Raw genomic sequence first — 27,217 nt, 5'->3', positions numbered from 1 at the left:
TTATATATTTACGTTTTAAAGGTGGATTTGTATATTAATGTTAACATACACACATACATACACACATGTGTAACAATAAATTATCAAGAAAAAGAGTCCATCTATTTGAGAAAGAGTAAAGGGTACATGGGAGGGGTTGGAGGGAAAAAAGGGAAGGGGAAAGATGATATAATTATATTTTAATCAATTTTGAAAAGTTGTAAATACCCGGGCAGTGGTGGTGCACGACTCTAATCCCAGCACTCGGGAGGCAGAGGCAGGTGGATTTCTGTGAGTTCGAGACCAGCTTGGTCTACAAGAGCTAGTTCCAGTACAGCTTCCAAAGCCACAGAGAAACCCTGTCTCTAACCCCCCAAAAAAGTTGTAAATAAAAAAACCGAAATGAAAAACAAATTAACGAAAAACCTCCTCGTAATTGTTGGGAATTCAAAGAAGTGGTGGCTGGGCCAACAGTTACTTGGTGTAATGTATCAGAAAAGCAACTATTATGCAAGATGCAGAGCTCAAGGCTGATTCCACAAAATACTCAAATATTCATCACCCTGTCCCCCTTTTTAGAGTCACTATCAATACATGGTTGTACCTGTTGGAACAACATATGGGTTTCTTTATTGGGATTTCCAGAAAGTGGTCCCCAAGACTATAATCCTAGATTATAGCAAATCTGCTGTTCTGATTTTTTTCTATTTCATTTTGTGAGTAAAATGTTTCATTTACTCACCAACGTCTTAGCACAAAGGGAAATGAGTTATTAGTATGACAGAGAATAACACTGGGGGTGAGGTCATACTGACGTTAACTGAGTTACCAAACCCCTCAGGCTCAGTTTTTTTGGTAGAAAGTGAGAGATGACAAAAGCAGTCTCAATGAACTGTTGCAAAGTTTGAGTGAAGCAATATGCTCCAACTGTGAAGTTACATAGCACTGCTTCTACTCTCCACCAAAACCTAGATTCTTTCCACCGAGGTTGCAGTGGAAGGTAGTACGTTCTAAACCTAGCATTTGCTTCATTAAGATCTTACTGTTTACATGGTGACTTCACGTGTGTGCTATCTCGATTTATTCTTCATTGTGACACTGTGTAGTAATGTGAAAACTGCTTTTTCAGAGATATTTATAAATCTGAGCAGTGGTTAGTACAAGTTCTTCTAACTTGAAGTACAGTGATCACTCCACTTTGTTCAGAACTTAAAACACAAACATTTTATCGTACAGACCTCGGTCTCTCTCATGCCCCTCACATAAAAGTATGTATGTATGTAGATGTATTGTTTTCAAAAGGAGTAACTACATTAGAAAACTTAAACTCAAAAGTATACTGTCATGATAGCAAAAATAAATTAGCAGATGGTAGCTCAATATAAAGAGTACAACTTCAGGAGTTAACAAAATCCATCTTCTGGGAAATACAACTTAACATATTTTTAGTTTTCCCTAAAGAAACCCATAACATACAGAAAGGGAATATCCACAAGTGGATCTGAAGGTGGATATACTTGTCCCAAACTTCGACTTGATCTGATAGAAGCTATGGTAATCACAGGACCTTGAATTCCCCTGTGAGGGAAGGGAAGGGAAGGGAAGGCAAGGGAAGGGAAGGGAAGGCAAGGGAAGGGAAGGGAAGGCAAGGGAAGGGAAGGGAAGGCAAGGGAAGGGAAGGCAAGGGAAGGGAAGGCAAGGCAAGGGAAGGGAAGGGAAGGCAAGGCAAGGCAAGGGAAGGGAAGGGAAGGGAAGGCAAGGGAAGGGTAGGGAAGGGAAGGGAAGGGTAGGGAAGAGAAGAAGGGAAGGGAAGAAGGGAAGGGAAGAAGGGAAGGGAAGAAGGGAAGGGAAGGGAAGGAAAGAAGGGAAGGGAAGAAGGGAAGGGAAGAAGGGAAGGGAAGGAACACTCAAGCCTTCCACTGTGAGCTAGGTCTTAGTAACACTTGAATGCTTACATGACTCAAGGCCTTGTCTAGATTTGTAAAAATGTGTTTACATTTTAGTCCTTGTTCCAATAAGGCAGTGAAAGAGTCCAGTGTCACATGCTGGGAGGGGAGGGGGTATGAGTGCATGTGACTTTGTGTGTGTGTGTGTCTAAATTTTGGTGTTTTCACAGAACATTTAAGAAGGGTTAGCTAGATTTGCTTGATGTCTCTCCAAACTGTACCACCAACCACTGTCTCTCATTTGGGTGAAGTTCTGAGAAACTGATTAAAATCAGAGGCGAAAGACTTCCTTCAATACTTAGAGTTAGGAAACCAGGCATAATCCCTAATGCAGAGGATCAGGAGTTGAACGTTATCCTTAGCTACACAGTCACTCAGCACAGAGGCTAGCCTATCCTACAATCAGACTCTGTTTAAAAAACAAAACAAAACCCCACAGAATCGGAGGGTTTTTTCTTTCTCCTTCCTTCCTTCCTTCCTTCCTTCCTTCCTTCCTTCCTTCCTTCCTACCTTCCTCCCTCCTTCCTCCTCCCTCCCTCCCTCCCTCCCTTCCTTCCTTCTCTCTTTCTTCCTCCTCCTCCTCTTTTAGATAGGGTCTTATCAAGTAGCCCTAGCTGGTCTGGAACTTACTATGTAGACAAGGCTGGCCTCAAACTCATAGAGATCTGTCTGCTTCTGCCTTCTCAAGTTCTGGGGTTAAAGGCTGTGCCATCATGCTCAGCAAATTACAATTCTTAAGGCTTGAATCCAAAACACCTACTTAATATGTCAAATTCGGACAATAGTCTTAAGACATAACTGATAGTTGGTCTTACCCTGTGGTTAGGCATGGAGGATGCTGCATGCTAAGGCAATTTAAGATAGAGATTCTTTATCTTGTCCTGGAATGAACATATAGATACCAGAGTCTCTCCATAACAGAAAGCTACGGAACCAACTTGGAATAGAGAACCAGATTTTAGAAACAGGGAAGAAAAAAATAAGAGGTAAAATCCTATGATGGTTAGTAATGATGGTCAACTTGACAGGATCTAGACTCACTGAAGAGACAAACCTCAGGGCATGCCCATGGGGCGATGCAGATTAGATTAACAAGGTGGAAAGACCCACCCTGATTGTGGTCTGTATCATTCCCCATGCCAGCGGCAGCATGGTACATCTTCCTTTAAGAAGCACAAACCGAACTTCAGCAGGTGCTGCTAATAATATGAACTCCAAAAGCAACACATTAGAGTTACATCATCCTAAAAAGCTGAGGTATTCTGCTATCAAACTTCCATAATTTTGTTGATCTAATTGATAGAAAATGAAATTTCAGTGTCATTTACTTTACATGTCTTCTGTCTTAAGAGTGGAATCTTTACCTATGTTTTATGATTCTTCAACTTGCCTAATCATGGGATTTTTTTTACTGACCAATGCCTGGGACCTCTTTTACTGTAGGTACATTAGCCTTTGTGGAAAAAGCTACAAATTTTGGACTATGACAGTTTTTAAATTATTATTATTATTATTAAGGAGATATACATCACTTGCTGTTTTGTTAAGCTTTTTAAAATGAAGAGTGAATATTGAATTTTTTAATATATATTTTTTTTACCACTGAATCCTAAGCAATGATCATGTGAGTTTTCCCATTGGATCCATTGATAGTAATAGACAACTATACTTTGATATCCTGGTATCTAATTATCTTCATATTCTGGGAATAATTTCTATTTGGTCATGGACTAGTAGCTTTATAGAATTTTATAACTATGGTGAAGTTTGTCTATATACCTCTTTATTTTTTTTCAGACACATTAGTACTATGAATAAATCTAAAGAATTTAGACATTTTTCTTTTTGCAATGGATTATTGAGGAAAAAGTAAAAAGAGAACTAGAATTACTGAAAGCCAAGTGGAGGCCAAGCTTTCACAGAAACAGTGAATTGAGGATATCAAGGTGGGAAGAAAGTAGTATAAGGTCTGAGGAGGAGGACGAGGAGGAGGAGGAGGAGGAAGAGAAGGAGAAGGAAGAGGAAAAGAGGAGGAAAGAATTTTTTCAAGGGGTAAATATGAGCTCTAAATAATTTATGTGTGCATACGAGAGAAAGAGGGGGAGAGAGAGAGGGAGAGAGGGAGAGAGAAGTGACGAATCATCAGAGAACAACTCTCGGGACTCCATTCTTTCTTGTCACACCTTGTGGCATCTTGAGACAGACATCAGGTCTATGTGCAAGACCCTCTACCTGCTGAGTTATCTAATGGATCCCCCCAAAAATGTGCATCAGTAAATAAGAAGATCCAAACTAAGCTTTTCAGATAAGCCTCTACTAAGGTTTTTTTTTTCCTTCCAAAGACTTGTCTCACTTGAGTTCAGTTTTTCTGCCTCCTGATGGCATGTGAAAGCAGCCTGCTAGCACCTTTCTGAGGTGTGTTGACATTCACCAGTACACACCTGGGAGTGGCACAGCACACCAGCCATGCTGCTTTCTTCCACAAGCTCTGTGAAGACTCCTTTCCTTTCCCCAGACCACACTGCAGGTGACTGGTCCCTTTCCACCATCCCCGAAACCTTGACTCAGTTTTACTCCTATGATCTTGAGGTTGAAATGGAGAGGCTGCTGGTAGTACGTTCTGCTTAGATGCTCGATTATGGCCCTTGTCAGTATTATCTGACTTGAAGACTTTTAAAAAAGAATTTATTTTATGCAATATATCCAGCAAAGGTATTTCTATATGAAGGGGGCCTAAATAGCACCGTGAATTATATGCTGAAAATATCTCTTGCTAGAGTCTATCTACTACAACTCTCTAAATCTGAAAGGATTTAAACAGGAAAGCCACTGAGGGAAAATAAAAGCCCTCTAGGGACTTCACCCAAATCAGGGTGTTTGTTCACAAAGTCAACAGACAGTGGTAAATATTTATCATAGGTCAGGATAAGACTAAATCACAGGGTCACAGAAAGTGAAAAGTGAATAGGGTTAGACGGCTCTAGTCTCAGCTCCTGTGGACTACTCAGCCATTTGTACGTTGTAACTGCTTGCAATCAGTGTAGGAAATCAGTTACTGCTTTTTGTTTTATTTTTAGCTTTGGTCAAATTATTGGGGTTTTGTATTATCACTATTATACATAAAACTTTTTTGACATTAAGAAGAGTTATTATCTTAGCTGGTGTAACGACCGCCGAAAAAGCAGGGCCAGAGTTGCTCGTTCAGAGGCAGGTTGAAATTATCACCATTCAAGGGTAACAGAACAGGAGAGAAGGCCAAGTGTGGGAGAGTGCTGTATTAGGGCCAGTTTTCCTTACAGCCTTCCCTGCCGAAGCTATAAACACAAATGGCCAATTTAACAACAAGGAGAGACCACCTATAAGATCTAGACCTAGGATCTAATCAGTGGCTCTGTGGCTTCTTTCAATTACAGAGTCCCTGCTATGTTTATGAGGACTTTTAATGTGAGCATCATGGTTTTGAAGGCCATATCATTATTGGCCATGTTTGATCTGAGGGTGGGAAAGCACGGGCTCCAACAAAACAAACAAATGCCTGCACGAAGTTAGTGAGAACTGCACTGTAAATTAGCATCCACGAGAGCCTACTGTGGAAGCAAGGGAAAAGGTTCAGACGCCACAGGGATCGCAACCCAGAAAGCTGGTGCCATTAAAAGTTCTTTCTGCTTGGCTCAGGAATTGAAAATTAGTTGAGAATAAGTACCATGGCTTTGTCAGCACTGTTTAAGGGTGTTCTGAGAAAGGGAGGATGATCAAGACAAACACGTTGTCTCATTCGAGTGTGGCAACAGGATATGATTTACAAATGGAAAATTAGGCCATCATGATTGTTACAAAAACTGAATTGCTGCTTATATTGAAATAACTCTAATCACGAATCAACTGAGTCACAATGCATGTGACTTCTCAGGCTTAAAAAAAATAAAAACTCCCCTAACTGCTTAAGATTTTATGAGTGAGAAGATCGCTGATAGAACACTAGCTGTCTTGCTAAATGCTCTGCACAGGCTCATGTCACGGCATCCTTTCTCTGACACGACCCTGTACTCAGTGATGTGATACTTGGATAGCTTTTTATTCTACATTTTTCCTTTGGACTATCACATGTATCCCTGTGTCATAAACTGCTACCTTTGTGGACTGCTTAGCCACAGGCAGCTAAGGAGAGTCATGAGTACGGCCCAACAAAAAATTATAAACTTCTTTAGACATAGTAGTTTTTCGATTGTTTTGGTAACTCAGTCACAGATTTCTCGAGTGTGAACTCTGTTGACAATAGCATCGAGCTGCAGTGTCATGCAGCTCTCTTCCACAAACCCAGCACCTCTGCCCGCGTGCCACACAAGTGTGTCAAAGGCATCACGTCCAGAGTTTATTTTTCTGTCTTCCTTGTAAGTATCGAGCCAGTCATCTGGGCAAGAAAGGGGGAGTTACCTTTTCCTTGTGTTTTGCTTTATTCTAGCTATGCACCTAACATAGCTTTTTATATAGCCCTCCCTCCCTCACTTCCTGCCCTTCCTTCTTCCTTCCTCCCTCCCTCCCTTCCTTCTTCCTTCCTCCATCCCTCCCTCTTTCCTACCACCATTAATTTTACTCTCTTTGCAAGTCTCTTGCTCCTTCAGTTCTCTTTATATTATTGATAATTGTAATATGTTTCTTAACCACAAAAGGAAAAGTGACCCCCCGTTGCATCCCCACCAAACAACATATACAGCCCAGCATGCACTTGCCATCCCGGTACACAGTGTTTTTCACTATTGTCTGTTGTGTATAATATGAGGCTCAGGTTTTTCATCGAGTCCTATGGTGGTTCTCTTCTCCTTACAGGTCTTGACAACGTCACACAAACCCTGTGATTAGGTCACACCAAGTTTCATCCATTTCTTAAACACATCACATCTTTGATCATTATGAGAGTTGCAGTGTTCCCTCTGCCTGGGCTGCCTTTCCTAATGTATCTGAGAAAAATCCTTCTGGAGAACAGGGTGGTGGTCATCGATAGATGGTTGCCTGTGGGCAAAATCAAGAGATCTGTTTTCCACAGGATCCAGACCATACCGACTCTTGGTGAGTGCCTGAGACCGTCACCCCTCTCAGCAGCAACACCTCTGATCTTTCTGAAAATGTCTTAACGAAACACATTTCCTTTCTTGAATCTCATCCTATTGGCCATTCCTCCTCTCTGCTCCTAACACCCAGTTTTATTATCATATTGTACCAACTCCAAGACTGATGGGGATTTCACACTGGGCATTTCCAATGTTGAGGTATATCTTGTGTTCTGCAAATCAAGGTTTGGCTAGCAGCAGTCCCTCCCTTAGAAGCACAGGTAATAGAGCTGCCGCTTACGAGAATGTGAAATCAGATAAAAGCTATACTTAAATTGCACGAAACTTACCATAAAATGTGATTATGCAAGGTCAATAATGCATGTTTGTGGTGGGCAGAGAATTTTATGTTTTCTATTAATCAGAGAAACAACTTTAAAAAAAACACTTAAAAAAAAAGTAGCTACCGGCAGTGGTGCAGACCTTTAATTCTAGCACTTGGGAGGCAGAGGCAGGTAGATCTTGAGTTTGAGGCCAGGTTGGTCTACAAAGTGAGTTCCAGGACATTCAGAGCTGTTAAACAGAGAAACCCTGCCTCTAAAAACCAAACAAAACAAAGCAAAACAAAAGTAGTACTGTCTTTTCTCTGTTTTCCTATCATAACATACTGCCCAAACACAGCTCATGGACAATGGAGCCAAGTGAAACTAAAACCAGATAAATCTTTTTTTCCTTAAAAAGGAACTACTCTTTAGTGTCCCAAGAGTAATCAAGGGATATTCCATTTGTGTGTCTAGCCAGTGAAGCTCCACCTTCTAAATCATATTTTAGGCTAACATTTTGCATCATGTGGTTCTTAGTTACACACTGCTGAACTACAAAACCATGGCCTCTTGTGGTACTGTGCCACACCATCCCCGGAGCAGCCTTAGCTGGCAGTCAGACACAGAGCCAATGCCGGTACAGGTGAGTCTGGGAAACTCTCTACTGTGATGATGATGCCAAGAAGGCAGGACAGTAACAAGAAGGGTACAGGAAGAGATGAAGAAAGATGTGGTCACAGCTCTAGAGTAGTGTCAAACAGAAATACGATGTGGGCCACAAACAGAATTTTAAGTCGTCTGATAGTTATGCTTAAAAAGTGGAGTAAAACAATTAATACTGAGGCTATATTTCACTTATGTTACCTAATGGAATGAAGATACAATTACTTTACAATGAAATCAATATTAAGAAAACATAAAGAACATGGTTTCTATTGCTTTGGTCCTGGACTTAGCCATATTAGAGTTGCCCAACAGCAAAATGGGGCCAATGTCTACTCTATTATACAGTGCAAGTGCAAGTTGTTTCTATAAACTCAGCTAAATAATAAGGTAATAATGAGATGCTATTTCCATAGTGGACTTTTCACCCCATCATGATGGGAACATTTAAAATTCTCACAATATTCTTAATTTTGAAAAAAAATAACAGTATAATATTCCCTTCAAATTCTTTTTGTGTCTTGTTTTGAGTAATTTTTAAGAACATGATTTGAAACCATTCCTGGTGTCCTTTTCACCTTTCCTTTACTCTGTTGGCTAAAGGAGGGCTGACGATAGCCCATCTTGGTCTAATAAGAAAGCCCTTGGTATAGGATCTAAGAATATGAATCAGTTTAGAATTATCAGTATCTTACATATGGCAGGTTCTGAATACATATCTTTGAATATATATTAAAAAGTGAACTGAAGTTGACAAGGACAATCTTCAATTTGAAATTCACAATGGTACTATTTAGAGAGTGAGAAATATTCTGCTGCCTGACCCCACCTTAAAGCTTCCACTGCCAGAGAAGCTGCTGGTGGATCTAGAGTTGGCTTTGGATATTGAGACTTAGAAAAATGGGTCACCTCTTCTGACGTTGTTGACTGATGAGGTTCTATAGACCTGCAAGATTTAGAGGCTACCACAAACACTCTTCATATGGAATTTGATGGAAAGACCCTGTTTCAGCAGGTACCATATATCTGACTCAAAGAACATGGTAAAACCAACCTGGTACTTACCTGGAAGTTTTATCCATACTGGCTAACTTTCATAGTATAGGTCAGTGCCATCCACAATACTGGAGAATACTAATCATCAGTTTCACCCAGCTATAAACCTTGAAAGCTACAATAATCGCTGGCCTGGCAAGTTATGGGTGCAATAATAGCACAAATGTTATGGGAGTAACCAACCACTTTCTTATTGTATCTAAGGCCTGCTCCATGAAATGGAAACTATACCTGGCATTGTTAATGGGGCCAAGAGCTCGTGGCTAGATAGGTTATAGGCTCTAGGAGAGAACCCAATACTATTATTCTTTAAATAGACATACTATTAAAATGACTCCTAGTTACTTATTGCTATCTATAGATCACAGCATCCTTTAAACATCATCATAGAAGCTTCTTCTAGTAGATGGTGATTAACACAGGGATAAGGGACTGTCCCTAAAGGAGATGCACCTATCACACTCCTACCTGCAAGATGTGGGGATATTTAAGGCAGAGAGAATAGAAATACTTTAAGAGCCATAAATGGTAGATAACTTTAAAGAAAGTGTTTTCCACGTATATGGCAATTGCACATATAAACTCATATAGCTTGTGAAAGCATTCATAAGATTTATGCAAGCTCAAGCCAGACAAAATGCCAGCATGGGGGTTTGTTAGGCATGAAATCCCATTGGTAGCTGAGGAGCTATTGGCATTTGATAGCTACTGCGAGAGAAAGAGTCAGTTTTGTTTCACGGTGTGACCTAGTAGGATAGGCTCCACTCCCGAGTATACTTAGCCAACACAAACTGGATCCAGTAGATCTTTTAAAAAAGGAAGAAAGTACAAAAGTTTAAGTATGTGGGAAAGTGAGGATGGAGAGAATTGATTAGGGTGGAGTTGGGGATGTCAATAATTAAAATACTCAAGAGTTTGAAATTCTCAAGCACTATTTTAGGGCTTGCTTCCTTGAGCTGAGACATGTGGTAAATTTCCAAAGTATGAAATAATAGAATTCTCAGTGTATCAAGATACTGGCTCTTTTAAAAAATATTTTAAGGTCATTGAGATATGCAGGCAAGAAAAAGCTCCAATACATACATGTTAGAATTTTCCAGATATAGACGAGTAAAATTTTAAAAAGTACAGAATCTAATCCATACGGACCTCATTTCAAGTTCACTTTACATGCGTGAAAAGAAACAGTCTTATGAATTAAGGTTAGTGAATAGAAAGAAGCATCTTCTGGCTATGGAAGCATCTACAGGTTATATATGCATAACAAAGCCATAAAGCAACACATTTGCCTTGATGAGTCACATTAAAAAATGTATCTAGTAACACGCACACAGAACAAAATGTTTGAGTAATTGTTTGCACTCAAGATGGTACTGGCCCTGATTCATTATTCCCATCAAATATGAGGTTCAGCAAGACCAACTCAGACTCCTGCTTTCACAAAAACAAGGCTTTCCCATAGAGGAAAGAGCAGTGATCTCTGCAAAGAGGGAGCAGCTGGGATGGAGTTCCTGTGACTCATGGACTGAGAATTTCTCTGCTAATTTCCAAGGTGGTTTGGCCATACTTTGTCAATTGACCCAACTTAGCAGTCTTTTGTTGATGGTGTGGTATCATGTGGCCTTATTCAGTAATAGAAACAGCATGTTAAAATTTCCCCAACAGTTCCCACATGCATTTTCTCTGGCTTTCTAGTAAAGAAGAAAGCACCATACAAAAACTCCACACTTATTTTTCTTTCAAATCTTAAAATGAATTCAGGAAATTAAAATAGGAAATACATAAAAGCACTGTATTAATAAAAGCTTCCCAGTGCTATCAAAAATATGAAGGAAGGTACAGAACCTGCAAAGGTTTCTAAGTAAGTGCAGGGTCTCCTGGGTATCTCAAAGAGCCCGTGGGTGCCAAGCAGTGGGATGATAACATTCACTGGGCCCCAGTTTGCCTCTCTGTAAAGGAATAGAAAACACAATGCAACTAACAACAACAAATTTCAAGTTTCTAGGTCGCCATCCTCATGAAACCAGGAATATAATCCTCTCCTGCCTGTCAGGACTGACCACAAATTTGAGCTGCCAGACTATGTAATCTTTGCATGTCCATACTGTTGTTGGTTAACATGCACCAAGGATATCTGTTCTGTAAGCCTTGTACATCCACACTGTGGTCAGTTAACATGCTCCAAGGACACCTGTGCTGTAAGCCTTGCATGTCCACACTGTGGTCTCTTAACATGCACCAAGGACACCTGTGTTATAAGTTTTGTATGTCACACTATGGTTGGTTAACATGTACCAAAGACACCTGTGCTCCAGAGGAGACAGAGAGGTTTGCCTTTAAAACATTTCAAAAGCAGAAAAGTCAATGAATAACTGAAACTATAAAATAGTCTTAGAAGGTGACACAAAGGCTACAGGACAACTCCATCTACATTGAGGATAGAACCACCATTGGAAGATGGACCATGGACCCAGCAATGTTGTCTGTGGTCAGTCAGAATAAGTGGCAATGGGAGCCTCAGAAAGAGTGCTGTCAAGAGGGGTCCTAAGTATCATGATGTGCAGCTGAGAAAGCCTCCTACCTTTCTGGAAGAAGTCCTCCAGCTTGTCCTTGAAAGGCTGCAGATACTCCTTTGGGGACTCCTTGCACACCAGCTTCATCTGTTGCTCACTTGCTGCAAAGAGAAGTGTTGATTACACTTAATCAAGAATAAGTACTTGTTGAGATCTTGCATTGTCACAGCATTATGTTATCAATTGTACAGATTCCAAGTCAATCATGGTTTAAACAAACTCCATGAGGAAAAACAGCACATTCTGTACTTCTCTTTGGAAACAGGGATATGGGCAGCATTCAATTTTCCTTTTAACCATTCACAAAAAGATCTATGACTTATAGCAAGTAAAGTATCCTGCTTTTTTGTTCCTCATAATAGAGTGGAGAAGGTACCTAAGGACTGATCCCAGGGATAAAAGGTCCCTGACCCTCTTCAGTTTCATAGACAGAGAAGGATTTTGCTGAGGTTCCTACAAATCCAAATTGCCCAGAATCATCATGGTCATGGACATTCGAGTCCAGTTCAGGTAGTACTGTATCTGCTCTTCATGCCTCTCATTTAAAACAAACAAAGTCATTTTCAAGATGAAAGTGCTGAGAGTTAGCATAAATCCTGCCACAGTGAACAGGACAGAAAACACTAGACCCCGATTGGCATGCTAGTTCATCTATCCTCATCCAAACTACAAGCCCAGAGCAGAAAACCATTAGCAGCCAAGCTTGCCTAGTGACCCGCAAACATGGGACACTTGCAGAGCTTTAAAACAAACAGTAAACAAAATGTAGAAAAAAATTCACATGCAGTCTTTGTTGGAGAAACAGACAAATATAAGTACCAGGTGATGGGTAAGATTGAACCCCTCTCCCTGATTGCTTGACCAATGAGGAAAAAGAGGGAGGGACCTAGTTCAGGGTGATAAATACTATTCTCAGGAAGCAATAGGATGCCTCCTCTATTTTACTGGGCTGGAGTGCTCAAGATCCTAAAATAATCTGCCTCACTTTTCCCTACTTTGATTCTCCATTTGTTATGGAGTGAGGGTCCTGTGTCCTCACACCACACACCTAACACTTTGCTAATCCATGAAATAATTTTACTTGATTTGCTTCAGACAGGACACTCAGAATTTATAGCGAATTATTATCTTGATAATCAGGTTGCTTAGAACCAGAGTGTTCTAATTTGGTTACATATAAACTGTAATAAGAGTTTACTGTCTCCAGGAGTGGTTAACTCAGGAACAGTGAAACAGAAGTGCTTTGAGCTTGAGTGATGTCAGAGGACAAAGGGAAAAAAGGAGAGGGGGACACACTTTAACGGTAGAATAAACAGACTGGATTATGGAGTTAGGGTAGGGTTAAAGGGAAAGAAAGCCGTAATGGGTGACACACGTCCATCTCAAAGGGATTAGTATGTTTAAAGAAAAACTTCATTTATGTGTATACTTTCAGTGTGTATGTGCATGTTCAATGTGTACATTTATGTATATGTATATGTGCATGTATGTTGAGGCCAGAGGTTGACACTGATTATCTTTTCACTCTCCATCTTATTTATTGAGACAGGGTCTCTCACTGAACCAATGGCATTCCAGTCAGCCAGCCCCACCCTCCCACCCCCCAGGTATCTGGTTCTGTTTCTCCAAGCACTGGGATTACAGGCCAGTACTGTCATGGGTGCTAGTGAGCTGAGCTTAGGTCGTCATATGTATCTGGCGAGCACTTCACTGGCTGTGTCACCTCCCCAGCCCCTGGCTTGGTGAACTTTAATGATTTTGCACTGCCCATCACCTCAAACAATGAGGTATAAGCAAGGTAGCAAAGATGATCATATTGACTTGGCATCTCTAGACTCCTCTAGACTCCTCAGTGTCCAGGTCATGGGTCAAATAAACTTCGAATGATCTGCTTTGACTCATCATTTGACAATGAGCTTTCGGAGAGGCATATTTTTCTCCTGATATGAAGTTATGACTCTGTGAATACATGAAGCCATATGATTTCTCACAGCATAAATCACTAGTTCTTTAAATTCAAAGCACCCTCAGTGACATTCCAGTTCCAATAACAACTTTTAGTACTATTTTTATGAGTAAATAATATGTCATGCTATCAATTTAGAAAACATAACTGGAATCATGAGGTCGATTCCTTCAAGGTTGCTTCTTGTAATTAAAGTATAGCTTAAGGAAGACCTTGTGTCCACAGTCACCAAAGGATGGCTTCTACTTTTCCTGAATTGAAAAGATTGGTCATTACAGCTCTTCTTTTTTCCTGGAAGCAGTGACAGATGGGATGTCCATAAAACTTCAAACTTTATGAGCCATGTCTCAGAGTTGGAAAAACTATGTGCTTGGACCAAGACTTTCGTCAGCTCAAGTGAGCTGTGGCTTTTTGTCTTATCAGAAAATGATGATGCCTTTCTTTCTGCATGACATGAGATAAAGAATAAAAATAGTTTGCAGAATATGTAGCATTAGCAAGCAAATCTGAAAAATATTGTTATTATGGTGATCTAGTAAACTTGGTCAGGAAACATTTCACAGTGGGAAGATTACAATGTGATGGCTGGGGACTAAATGCTGAAGAAGCCAAGTGACCCTTTTACAGAGGCATGACACAGCATAGATCCCCAGTTGAAGTAATGCCTCTCATTCCCTTGATGAAATCCTACAGCATATTGTGAGAATCCATTGAAGAATGTTCTCCAACCCAAAAAAAAGGGGGGGGGAAGCTAGCTTGGGAAATCATTCCCCACATCTAGGAACCTCCTGGTTTTGAAATTAGAAAGCAAAACCATTACATGGGTCTGCTGGAAGGCCATCTCTGCACTCCCACAGGCTGGGGCTCCCATGGGACCTGCTAGAGTTAAACTTCTCCAAGGGATCAAAGGAGAAGGCTGCCCTCTGACTGCCCCTGCACAGTTGCATGTTCCAGTGGCCAGCAGCTCACACACTCCAATTTATTAACTTGGCTTACCCAAGACGCTTTCTAACAGACAAATGGGAGACCTAAGACTAATTAATGATGACACTGGAGACTGGAGGCGCACAAAGAAGAGAGGTCATGGACAAATTCGTAAATGCCACTCATTGTCCAACCGGAAGACTACTATACAGTCTTGCCAGACCACCAAAGTTGCCTTAAACGCAGTCTGTGCCAGGACCTCCAACATTAAAACCAACCAAGTCTGTCTTTTTTTTCTCTCTGTAAAACTTTCAACTATAAAAAAAAAACATTAGTTTCTAAAGTTGACTACTAATAAGTGGTTATTGTAAGAGGGAAATGTAAACTGATACATGATGGAATAATAGAGAACAACTAAAATCAGACTCCCACTTGAAGGCTATGTACTTGCAACTTCTTACAGTGAAAAAAATATGATTTTGAATGTTTTAAGATTTCAAATGTCAAACTTCTAAGATCAGATTGGTAGTTATCTATTTCTAGCTTTTGACCCCTAAAAATGAAGTTCACTGAGGTACATTAAAAGGCAAAAGTAGATTAGAAGGACATAGAATCAACTCTGATATAATTGGTCAATATCCAATGTATTTTGTGCCAAAGTACATGGGAAATTACTATCAGTTACTTTGAGGCAGCTATATGGACTCAGTTAAGTCAGAATGTATAGTGTGTGTGTGTGTGTGTGTGTGTGTGTGTGTGTGTGTGTGTGTGTGTATGCGTGTCAATGATGTGGCAAGGCAAGTTTTGTAAGGTCTGTCTTTTCCACAAGCTCCATGCTCAAAGGATCAGCATTAAGGGTTGTCATAGCAACATATCAAATCAATTGCTTATAGCACATTTTTGTGTTGTATCAACGGGGTTTCGGTGAGACAGAGAAAGTGGATTCAGGCTGTAAAGAGCCTAGATGCTTGGTGAAGAAGTTCATTACAAAGGAATTCATTGAATAAATACATCAACTTAACAAATGTCTGCTGAGCACCAATAATATGCATGAAATTGGACCAGGTACTGGGGAGATATCAGTGATAGAACTAGACTAATCTCTCCCTCAGACACTGTAGGGAGTGTGCCACTGATGCTTCTTATACAGCACATAGTGATGGCTGTTCCTGGAAATTAGAACTGCATGCCAAATAGCTACTCCTTTCCTGTGACACATCTTTGCCTTCATCGTTTTAGTAACAGGAAGCACAATATTCTCATCAGTTCTTTTCTCACGTCAAGTAATACATGCATGTGTGGGTTTTCTTAAAAGTGAGCCTTTTTTTAGCTTTATTCCTTAAAATATGATTTCGTTAAAATAAACTTGTTTAAGTATATTTAGAAAACAGAATCTGGATAATGGCTTAACCTACATACTTTATAATGATATAGCTAATAGTTCAGGTCAAACCTGACATTATTCCCAATATAATAAGATGCTAAAACAAAAACAGTATACCTTACTTTGAATAGCAGTAACACAGTTTACAGAAAGCAGAAAGCAGATTGGAAAAATACTTTTTTAATTTTAGAAACCCTCTTATTTACATATCCATGCCCACATTCCCTCGCTCTTCCATCCTCCCATGCTTCCCACCAATCCCCCAACCCATCCCCCACCCACTTCCCAGGGATAGTGAGGTCCTCCATGGGAATCATCAAAGTCCATCGCATCATTTGGGGGCAGGCCCAGGCCCTCCTTTCTGTATCTGGGCTGCAATAGGCAGATTGGAAATTAATAAACTATTGAAGTGTTTTCATGTGCTTATGAAAGGCTGGCACAGATGAGATGGTCCTGCTTTGTGGGCCTTCAATATCCTCTTTCATATCTTTTATATCTCTCTTCTTCCCTCTCTCCTTCTTTCCTTTCCTTTCTTCTACAGTGCTAGGGTAGTACCCAGTGTAGGGAGAGATCTTACGACCCTAGCACTGACCACACCCATTTGGGAATGGTCACAGGTACATATGTGGGAGAAGGCAGGGGTAAAGGATGAGGAGAAGGGGAGAGCTTCTATCTTGGGGTTCTGCTTGAGGCCTGGAGACCAGTAGATTGCTGACCTCAGGTTCTCGGCTTTTCATGTAAGTGACTTTTCCCTAATTAAGTATCATATGACTTCCCTTCCTGTATTATTTCATATAGCTTAATATTCCTCATCAATCCAGGGCCTCAAACATATTAAGAGAAAAGACCTAGCACTAAGCTACATCCTAGCACAGGCGATCGCGCATGCGCGCGCGCACACACATATGTATATATTATGCGTGCATATATGGTATGCATTTAAAGGCTATATGGAAAAGGAAATGTAAGAGAGATTTCAACTTGATTTAAATGAAAGCCAAATGATGCATTCCTAAAATCAAGCACGTATTTCTTGTGCATGAGTTTTCATAGTCACATTATGAACATTTAACAGCATGGTGTGGTAATGGGTGGTAGTAGCCATCTTAGACCAGAGATGAGTGGGTAGCAATAAAGGAATAAAGGAAAATTCTATTCTAGGAGAAATCCACATAACATAGATTTTGAAGCACAGTTGCTTTGTCAATTTTCTTTTCTTTTTTTCCCAATGGCCACATTTTCAGGTTCAATGCAACCAGAGGTGTTTCTTTAGCCGTAGTTTGGGGATTCAGCTGGTATCACATGCAAATTATTTCTCCCAATGACTATCCATGCAAGAGTAAATATTTGCTTCTAAAGTGGTTAAAAAGCTAATTGAGTGGGCAACTGTATATTAGGAAATTAAGCAGGACTTTGAAACATGCCCACCGCATCAGGATGTTGAAGAAACTTTACCCCCCTCTTAGATATTGAAAATGTACTCTGAAGCTACAAATCCACCCACTGTCTGCTTAGTGTGGGGAGCAGGGTTCCATGGAAGGCTGCCTCTCTTCTGTGTCGTCCACCCTGGGAGTTGCAGCTCCTAGTTTACTCTGTTGTCTTTGCTGCCCTACCAGCTTTCTGCCCCCTCCTGATGGCTTCCTATATCTTTTCATTAAATGTGAATATTCTTTTGTGTTTTGCACAAGGTTTCTTTGCCTGCCGTGCTATGCAATCTCATCCCAATAAACATTTCAGGAACCATCAGTAAGAGTTGGCTCCTCCTATATCACATGTCTTGCCCATAATTTCACCTACTGGTGATCTCTTGGATTCATTGATATCTATTAAATTGTTTGTACCTTCTGACCTATGCTATTTTCTTCTTATGCTCACTATTGTCCCCATTATGAAGGCAAGTAGCTGCATAATATTTGACAGTGCCAACCTCCTATTTACAATCACAATGGCTTCCATAGAGTTTGTCTCTAATTTCTCAACCAGACCATATGGTCCTAGACGGGCTAGCTCCTGCTCATTCCCTCTCAAATTCATGACACTCCTCTTCTTCTTTAATTATTGGTATATATGCGTGTATAGATATAGATAGTTCACACATCTCTAAAGCATCAAAACTTGCCAAAGAGTTCTTGGAATCAAGCACTCTCCCTTCCCCCAACAAGTCTGAATAGGTGTTATTTGATACCCTAGCTTCATTAGATGTTGTCTTTCAACTATCTAACAAGACTTATATTCCTCTTCATAAAACTGTTTGCAACCTAATGAGAGTAAAACAAAACAAACAAAAACCAAGACCAAGACAAAACTAGGAAATCAGTACATTACATTATAGTATGGTGTCATGAAACAGTGAGTAGGGCCTTCTTAATGCATACTGGACAGGGGAAGGTTATCCAGAAAAGGCAACTTGAGAAGTAGGTTGAAAATGTCAAGAAAAGAGATGGAAGAGGGAATACCACGAATTAAAGTAAAACATGATAAAGTAGCATAGGCTGTTTGAAGTAGGTTAGGTGGAGTAGTAAGTCACATAGCTCAGGGACTACCTCTTCTTGGTTTACTATTGTTCTGGTGTCCAGATTTTAGCTTCAAGAAAAGAGTCTGTAAGGAAGAGGTCTCTGGTGAAAAGACACCAGAACCAGCCTGATGGAAAAAGGATATCAGAAGGTACTGTAAACACAGGGGTATTACAGATGTCTTTAAGGAAGTCAAGAAAGGTCTCACTGTGAAGGAATTTGGCTAGAGATTTTAATTAAAGTAAGGAGGGGGCCATGTACAACCTTGAGAAGGGAAATTAAGAATATTACTCAGGATATGTTAACTAGATACTCATGTTGTATATAAAAGCCTGCATTTGAGGACGAGTGACTGAGACAAAAATACACACTAGGGAGTCACTGACATAAAATTGTTATTTAAAGCCACAGCAATAGACGATCTGCCAAGGAGGGAGTGTAGCCATGGCAGAGAAGGGGTATAGGACACAGCCTGGGGCATGCAAACACTGGGGCCAGCTGTGAGGAAAATTAGAAAATAAGGAATACAGAATTACATGACGGGAGAGGACAGCAGTATGGCAAGGAGATGAAGACAGAGAAGTGACTTGAATCTGGCACCATGGAAGTCACTGGAGGTTTCACAATGTTTACTGGAAAGTAGGGGCAAGGAGGAGTATACCAAGATGGAAAAGGCTGGGCTAGTTGCAGTCTGACCTACAGTCACAGATGTGAGAAGTTAAGCCTCCATATGTGTATGACTTTAAGCTGGGCTAGGTGCAGACTGACCTACAGTCACAGATATGAGAAGTTAGGCCTCCATATGTGTATGACTTTAAGCTGGGCTAGGTGCAGTCTGACCTACAGTCACAGATGTGAGAAGTTAAGCCTCCACATGTGTATGACTTTAAGCTGGGCTGGGTGCAGACTGACCTACAGTCACAGATGTGAGAAGTTAGGCCTCCATATGTGTATGACTTTAAGCTGGGCTAGGTGCAGTCTGACCTACAGTCACAGATGTGAGAAGTTAAGCCTCCACATGTGTATGACTTTAAGCTAGAGAAAGAACGGCTAAAGCACAATAGGCTATCAAGAGTTTGTTTTCAGGCGATGTGAAAAATGCCCCATAGGCTCATGTGCTTGAATTGGTGTCTTCATCGGGTGGTACTGTTTTGGAAGGCTGTGCAACATTAAGTAGGTGGAACCTTGCGGGAAGAGGTAAACTACTGGGGGAAGAACTTGAGGTTCTATGTCTAACCCGACTTCCTGTTCACTTTCTGCTTCCTGACTGCTTTGATGTGAACAGCTAGTCCTTGGATTTCTACAACCATACCTTCCCAGCCACGACAGACTGTATCCACCTGGAACTGTAAGCCAAGGCACATTCCTCCTTGTCAGGGATTAGATCGGATCAGGCAGGGTTAGGAAGATGGCCCAGTGGGTAAAGTACTTGCTATGCAAGCATGGAGACCTGAGTTCGGATTGCTAGAGCTCATTGGAGAGCTGGATGTGGAGGTGAGTGACTGTAACCCCAGTGAGAGCGGGCAATGACAGTCTGATAAAAGGGGGCTATTGGCTACTTAATCTATCTGAAATAATAAGCTCCAGGTTTGGTGAGAGACCTTGCCTCAAGAAAACACAGAGAAATGATTGAGGAAGATAATGTGATGTAAACCTCTGGCCTCTACACATGCCTGTAAACACATGAGTGCAAGCAAACAAACAAACACACACACACACACACACACACACACACACACACACACACACACACACCCCAGATGCGGTCCTAACCACCTGAGATGTTTTAGGAATCATCTTATGGAGTAGGACTCCATCAAAAGGATTTACCATTACTCTTTGAAGAAAACCAAACCAACCCAAACAAAAGCACAAAATGTTCACCGAACAGAAATAATTTTGCACAGAAAGATGCTCCATTGGGCTGCTCTGATTAAGTGCAGAAGGGGCACAGACCTCTAGAGTGGGTGCCTCTTTCCCCAGAGGAATGTTGTGTAAAAATAAACCCACCAGGAATCTCAAGCCCAGGGGAATCCCATGATTCTGATTCACTTCACTGAGGGAGGCTGCTCGAGATCAAATGCACCTTAATGTCCCATGATTGTGAGTATTTTGCATGAAAAAATTTAAGTAGAAGTGACAAGGCTAAGTGAGGACATGCCAGCATGCTTTAGGACTTCTGGAAAGATTTGCGAAGCTGGGCCACTGACTGCAGCCTTTGCACGGCATTGTCTACACGATTCGTAGGACCCTCCTATCAAACATCAGAGCCGAGTCACAGTTTCCATTGTGATGATTATGTGGTTATGGATTCAGCCTTGGTCTGTGAGACATTAGCATGAAAAATATTCATTAATCACCTACCCATGACTAGCCTAAATACAGATGGATTGGACATGATTTGATTTATAGAGTGTTAAATGATCTAGTCATTTACTAAAATATGTTCCTTTCATGGGCCTCCATGAAAATCGCCATCCCGAGAAGCCTTCATTTGAACTAATGACTGTAGTTCCAAAAGGTCTTATGAGATAACTTGAAAGATAAAGCATTTCACAAAGAATTAATTAAAATGCTTTGGCATAAACCTATTTTTAAGATTGGTTTAGAGAAATGAAGATGTTTCAAGCAATAGACAGGAAATCTGGGTCACATAAGCCCTGCACGGGGGGGGGGGGGCTGAGGCTGGATGATCATGAGTTGTAGGCTACCCTGGGCTACATAGCTAGTTTTAGCTCAGGCTTGGCTGTGGAATGAGACCCTGTTTAAAAACAAGTGTATCAGAGAGAGAGAGAGAGAGAGAGAGAGAGAGAGAGAGAGAGAGAGAGAGAGAGAGAGAGAGAGAGAGAGAGAGAAAGAGAGAGGGAGAGAGAGAGAGAGAGAGAGAGAGAGAGAGAGAATTAATTTTGCTATGATGGAAAAGAAAAGCCCATTTGGTGAGATTCTGACCTTCAGATTGACTCTAGGCCATGTGAGGCAGGAGTTAAGCATGATGTTACTGGGCTTCTAAGGAGAAAGGGGACTCATCCTGGAGAAGAGTGGTTACCTTCTAAAACGTACTATAAAGGTACCAAACATATGTACAGAATTAAAAAAAAAACTTAGGGAAAACCTTTTTCCTTGGTACGGTGGCCAGAGCCACACCAGCATCTTCCCTTTCTAGATCTCTCCATCATAATCCTTGCTCTCTATTACATCACAGGGGCTGCCTTTATACGTGAGCTTTTATATACTTACACTTGGCAATATAATGTTTATAATTTCTACTAATATTTCATTTGCACTTTCTTACATTGTTTTATAAAACTCACAAGCACTGTATTTTACAGCCATAAAAACTTTTCAACTGTATATACCATAGTTCACTTAACAATTCCCCTAGAGCTAGGCAGTGAAAACCTTCCTACACCAACAGCTTTACAGAGCCAGGGAGTGAGTTCTGGCTCTCTCCAAAAAACTTATTCTGAGTTCAGGATTGTTTCTTTAGGTTGTAGCAGGTTTCACTGTGTGTGAGAAGTAGGCAAACACTTTTCAGAGTTCTCAAAACATGATGGCCAAAGTGCTTTTGGTACAGCCAAAGCTTACACTACCACAAGAGAGATGACAAGGAGAAGCTTTGAAAACTGTTTCCTGTGCCACTTTACAGAGGTGGCCGGGTAAAACAGGCTCAAACTGTGTCTGCTGCTGAAATACATGAAATGATTGCTCTCTAGAAAGGATAACAGCAAGAAACAGCTTAGTCAAAAATAGAATAACTAATGAGATTTAAAAGTCGACAAAAAAAGCAAGTAAGTTTTGAGGTCTGTTCAGTAAGCCACCTTTTTTTTGGTGGAAGGGCATCCTAAAGTTACATCTAATTTAAATGTTAATTGTTCTATTTTTAAAACTAACATACACATTTACATCAAACACTACAATTTCTCAAATATACATTTTTATAATTATAAACATAAATTTAGGATCTTCAGATCAATCAACAAATATCAGACAGTGATTTGGATGTATGACAATTTGAACCATTTGTGGAAGAGAAACAGGGCCTATGGTTTGGTGGAAGGAACAGTTTGATGCAGCCCACTGGAATTACTTCAAGTATGTACATATCATTAGTGGGAGTTCATGAGTAAGAATCACAAGGCTGCTGGCCGGTAGAATCACCAAAGGTGGAGCCAAGCTCTCACTTCCTAAGAAATTCTGCGGGAGTGAGAACCACACATTGGACTCACTGCTCAGTTAATGAAGTCAATGCTTACTTTCTGCCAGCTGTTACTCCAGTGAAGTGACAGACTCTCACAGATATGGAAATCTTGAGGACCACAGAGATTTGATCAGCAAGGGGATATTTGAGGCAGCAGTACTAATCTTGAGACTTTCTCTCCCTGCAGTGCAACAGCTGGCTACAGAGAAGCAGCCAGTGATTAACACACCCAAGCTTATTAGCAAAATGCAACCTGTTTCCACACTGCTCAGCTGGGATGGCTGCAAGCCTTCCATGGTTTTTCTCATCTCGGAGTCCAGTGTATCCACCTCAGATCTTACTTTAACTGCAGTTTCTACTCTGGGAAGGGTTTATATCTAAATAGACCATAAAGGAAATAAAAGTCAAAAGACCGAAAGGCATAGAAGAAAAGAGAAGGGGTGTGTGGAAAGTTACTTTCAAAAACACACTTCGTAAGCTTGGTGGCTGGATTCTGGTATCTACACTTGGCCACAGGAGTCACTGGCAAAGCTCGAGGCTGGCAACTACTGTTAATCAGTGTGCCACTGTCGTCAGATTTAATGCAATATTTGGCTCAGGCATTTTTAAAAATCCCCTATTCCAGCTAAAATATTTACACAGTTCTATGTGTCTCACTTAATGCTTGTTAAGCAATCGTCTTTTAAAACTCCACAGACACTTGTAAATCTGTCAGGAGAATTGTGGCCTATAAACAAGGCTTCACATAAAGAGGGCCACATTGTCAATTTGCTGGGAGTCAGGATTTCTCAGGATATGTTTGAAAATAAAGTTGGAGATCAGAAATAGTTTAGAGTGGGTAGCAGAGTGGCTGACAGTCTCCCTTGTTGGACACTGTTAGTTGTATTAACGGGAAGCTTCCAGACACTGACCTTAGCTATTTAAAGTCAGGTTCTCCTGTAAACCTGCCATGGATCCTACCTTGCTCTTGAGTTATGGCAAAAGGAGAGTTGGAGGTCCAACAGCCCGTGGATGTCTGCATCCCTGCATCTGCCCACTTGGAGGAGATGAGCTGGTGAAACCTTTAAGGGGAGGCTATTATGTGGTTACACGTAATTTGTGTGGTGTGTATTGGGGAAAATGAGGGGCTGTGAGACAGCTGACTTGAAGATTAAGCAAAATTCTCTAAGAAAGGGTAGGTATTATGATGCACAATGAAATACTTGCTGAATTCACTGATATCAGCCCTTATGATAATGAACTAGAGAAATAAATTTTTAAAGCAAAGGAGGTCCATGCACACTTTCTCCTGCTGGCCTGGGGAGTCCCAGGAGTTTGTCTCTGTGTCTAGAGATGATGAGGCACTAGTGATACCACTGAGAAAGCTGTTCAGTTATTTATTTCTAGTGCCTAGCTAGCTGTCTTATTTTTGCTGCTCTACCTAAGAACATGCCACTATGGATTTTGCCTTACAATTTCTTTAATAATGGATTTAAAGATGAAAAATAATCTAAAAATGCACATTATCAGTTTGAAAACGTACTCTAAGCTTAAATTATTCCATTTTGGATGGGGCTCCCAACCCAAAGGGAAATATGGCCTTGGACTGTAAAATATAACTCCACATTATAGAATCACTAGCAAGACATGGCAGCAGTATTTGCTGATGCTGTCTATGTGTTTGTAGTTGTGAAGGGTTTTGCACATATATTTGTGAAGCTGCAGAATAGAAACCAAAGCATATGGCCTGTATCTTTACATCCTAGTGAGTTCTGGAAGTTAAAGCATTGTCCTTAGAAGCAATCTGATCCTGTTTCTAGCAGGAGAAAAATCTGAAAAGCAAATAAGGGTAAACTTCTTCCATAGAAGTGGGGATAATACTCGTTCTTAAAATGTGTTTCTAAATGACTTGATATTTCAGTGAGTTTATTTAAAATTAGCAGTTAGCTCAGTGCTTAGAATAAATATTTGCTGAAAAAATAAACACATTGAAAAGGTCAAACAAGGTCCTCCTCCTATTTTGCAGATTTTTTTTCCTTTATACTGAGGGATTTGATGATGCTTTTAACAACCATCTAAATGATCCAGAAAAGTAATTTTAAAACACAAATGACTAGGTTTAGATTTTCCTAGATTTTCCTTGGTTGTTTACTCTTTATGATACAGTGCAGAGAGTGTTAATGGTCCTATCCTGTGTGGTCATCCACTATTATGTGGACATACACATCGTTATCTAAGTCCTTCAGATGACTGCCAGTTCTAAACCTTTAGCATTAAAAATCAAATCATCCTTATATTTATGGATCACAATGTCAAAGACTCTAGCAGGCTTTATGTATTTTGTTTTCTCCTTTACATCTCACAAAACTCTTTTGAGCTTAGTCTTGTCATGTTCTCCATTTTCTTTTCTTTTCTTTTTTTTTTCAGGAAAGGATGAGAAAAGTCACATTGATCATCAGTAGCTGAATCAGAATCTGAATTCAGGATATCAGATTCCCATTGTGCTATCCTGCCCTTGCCTTAATGTCTCCAGGGAAACTCTGGGGAAATGGGGCTACTTGAGCAAGTGCCTCAGGGACTCTAGGGAGATATTAGGCAAACCTCCAAGTGTCATCATGGAGACCCATTTATTTTAAATAGGCAAAGAAGGAAAGTGAAGGCCTAGTAAGGAATGAGGTTACTAAATGGCATGACAACCATCAGAACTAAGGTTGCCAGTCACCATGTGTAGGTCCACTGAGTTTCCCAAGGATAACTAAAAGGCAGAGCTATAGCCTACGTTTGGCCCCTGTCCACCTACAACCAAGAAACCTGGAATGATGACATTGGCTAATCCTCTACTCTCTTTGCTCTGAATAAAGAGAACTCCCTCTAACTGCTCATTTGGTTTTCTCACACTAACAAATTTCACTTGTACCATGTGAGTCTTCCACAAGGTTTGAGATACACAATTTACTTGGGTGGAAAAATATTTTGGTATTCACAAAACCACCCACAGATCTTCTTCTGTTTAGAAAAATATTTGGATCTAATACAAATTTCTGGTGCTTGAGCACTAGGCTTGGAAACTGAAACTCAAGGCCTGGCTGGATGACTCGTCTTACTGTTTCCTGTCTCAGACTTTGGTCTACTCCTATGGAAGAATGACTAAACCATTATACCATTGTAACTTTATGGACACCTACCTCCTTACTCTTATTTTACCAATGTACCAATTTAATGATACTTTTCCAGTCCTCCATGCCCTGCTTCCGACTCAGGTTAAACACTTGCATCTCGTAGGCTGTTTTCTGCTTTCCTTGTCTTCTCATCTTATATCAAGAGCAGCTGTATTCTTTCCAAACTTGCCTGTGCTGGTTGCTCTTTTTTATTGCACTTACATAATTTAATTATTTGGGATACTATAGATATATGCTGTGTAAAAGTTCTGCTTGTATACATTTAAATGAAACACATGTGATGCTATTGTTAAATATAGGTATAGGAGGTCAATAGAGAATAGCAAGCCACAGCAGCATAGTGTAGTAGTCCTGGGGCAGGAAGGGGTGCAGATGGAAAAAGGAGTTCCATAGAACACTGAAGTCCAATTAATAGAAATATATCAGTGGTGGTTTCTTAGTTTTGGCAAACACATCACAGCAATAAAGGTGAGAAGGCTGGGGAAGCTGGGTGAGGGCTCTGTGAGAACTGCGTCATAACATCATTGTGACTTCTAATAGGTTAAAATTATTCCAAAAATAAAAAGGCATGAGCAAGACAATTTTTAAAGATTGAGGACAATTATAAATACTTAAATGGTTTTATGTGGCATTGTGAGTCATCAGCCTATTTTAAATAAAAAAAAAACATCTGCAATGGGTGTAGATTATGTCAGGAAATCCTGGAGGGCTACAGTTGACCCATAGCCAAGGAAAGGCCTCACTGTCAGAATACTGATAAGTGATGTTCTTTTAACTTGTTCTAGACTACAGAGTGAGGGATACAAGTATCATATTCTATGATTACTCGCTTTGGCCATTTTTTCCATTGAATAATTACACTGGATATGAATTCCGTGTCTAGATATTATCAAAGCAAGAATACTTGAGGCATGGATTAATTCAAGAATAGATCTTTGAGAGTCATCTACAAAGAACACCTGAGATCTGGACCTGATAGAATTTTAGAGTTGACTTTTATATCCTGCAATTGTTTAGGATCCCTGGGGTTTTCAGTTATTAAAAGTCACTTAAGTCTAGAGATGAACTCAACAACCCATTGAATAAGAGTTTTGTAGAATACACAGCAATAAGCAATAAGACAACACAGCAATAACAATCTTATAATCTCAAAGCTGGAAAGTATCTTCAAAATAATCTAGCAACTCCTATTGACAGCTGTTATGCTTTCTATAGCAAAACTCTTCTAATTGTAGCTGAAGGACTCACCATCTCTCTGGCCCATTATTCCTCTTTTTGAATAGTTTTAAAGACTGTTTCTTGAAAGTGTTAACCAATTGATGCTTGTTGATGTCTCTGGCCATAAGGAATTCATCTAATTTCTCTCCAAGAGCAAAGTTAGCAATTGTCTTAGCTTTTTCTTAGTGTAATAAAACGCATGGCCAAAAGCAGCTCAGAGAGGAAAGGATTTAACTCATCTTACAATTCCAGGTTAACAGTCAATTAT

The 27,217-nt window shown here is 40.3% G+C and overlaps 1 protein-coding gene across 5 annotated transcripts in view; it reads right to left on the bottom strand.

Annotated features, from left to right (window-relative positions):
* The window catches only part of Fmn1 (formin 1), a 361,689-nt gene that overhangs the window by 75,161 nt on the left and 259,311 nt on the right, over positions 1 to 27,217 (bottom strand). For all 5 annotated transcript variants that reach the window (XM_021231093.2, XM_021231095.2, XM_040746011.1 and 2 more), the window contains one exon: positions 11,597 to 11,689. In XM_021231093.2, the coding sequence (XP_021086752.1) occupies positions 11,597 to 11,689 (93 nt within the window). The remainder of the gene's footprint in view (positions 1 to 11,596; positions 11,690 to 27,217) is intronic.

Source organism: Mesocricetus auratus, unplaced genomic scaffold (genome assembly GCF_017639785.1).
Source record: "Mesocricetus auratus isolate SY011 unplaced genomic scaffold, BCM_Maur_2.0 Super-Scaffold_100004, whole genome shotgun sequence".
Classification (NCBI taxonomy): Eukaryota; Metazoa; Chordata; class Mammalia; order Rodentia; family Cricetidae; genus Mesocricetus; species Mesocricetus auratus.
This window is presented reverse-complemented; position numbering and strand designations above follow the sequence as displayed.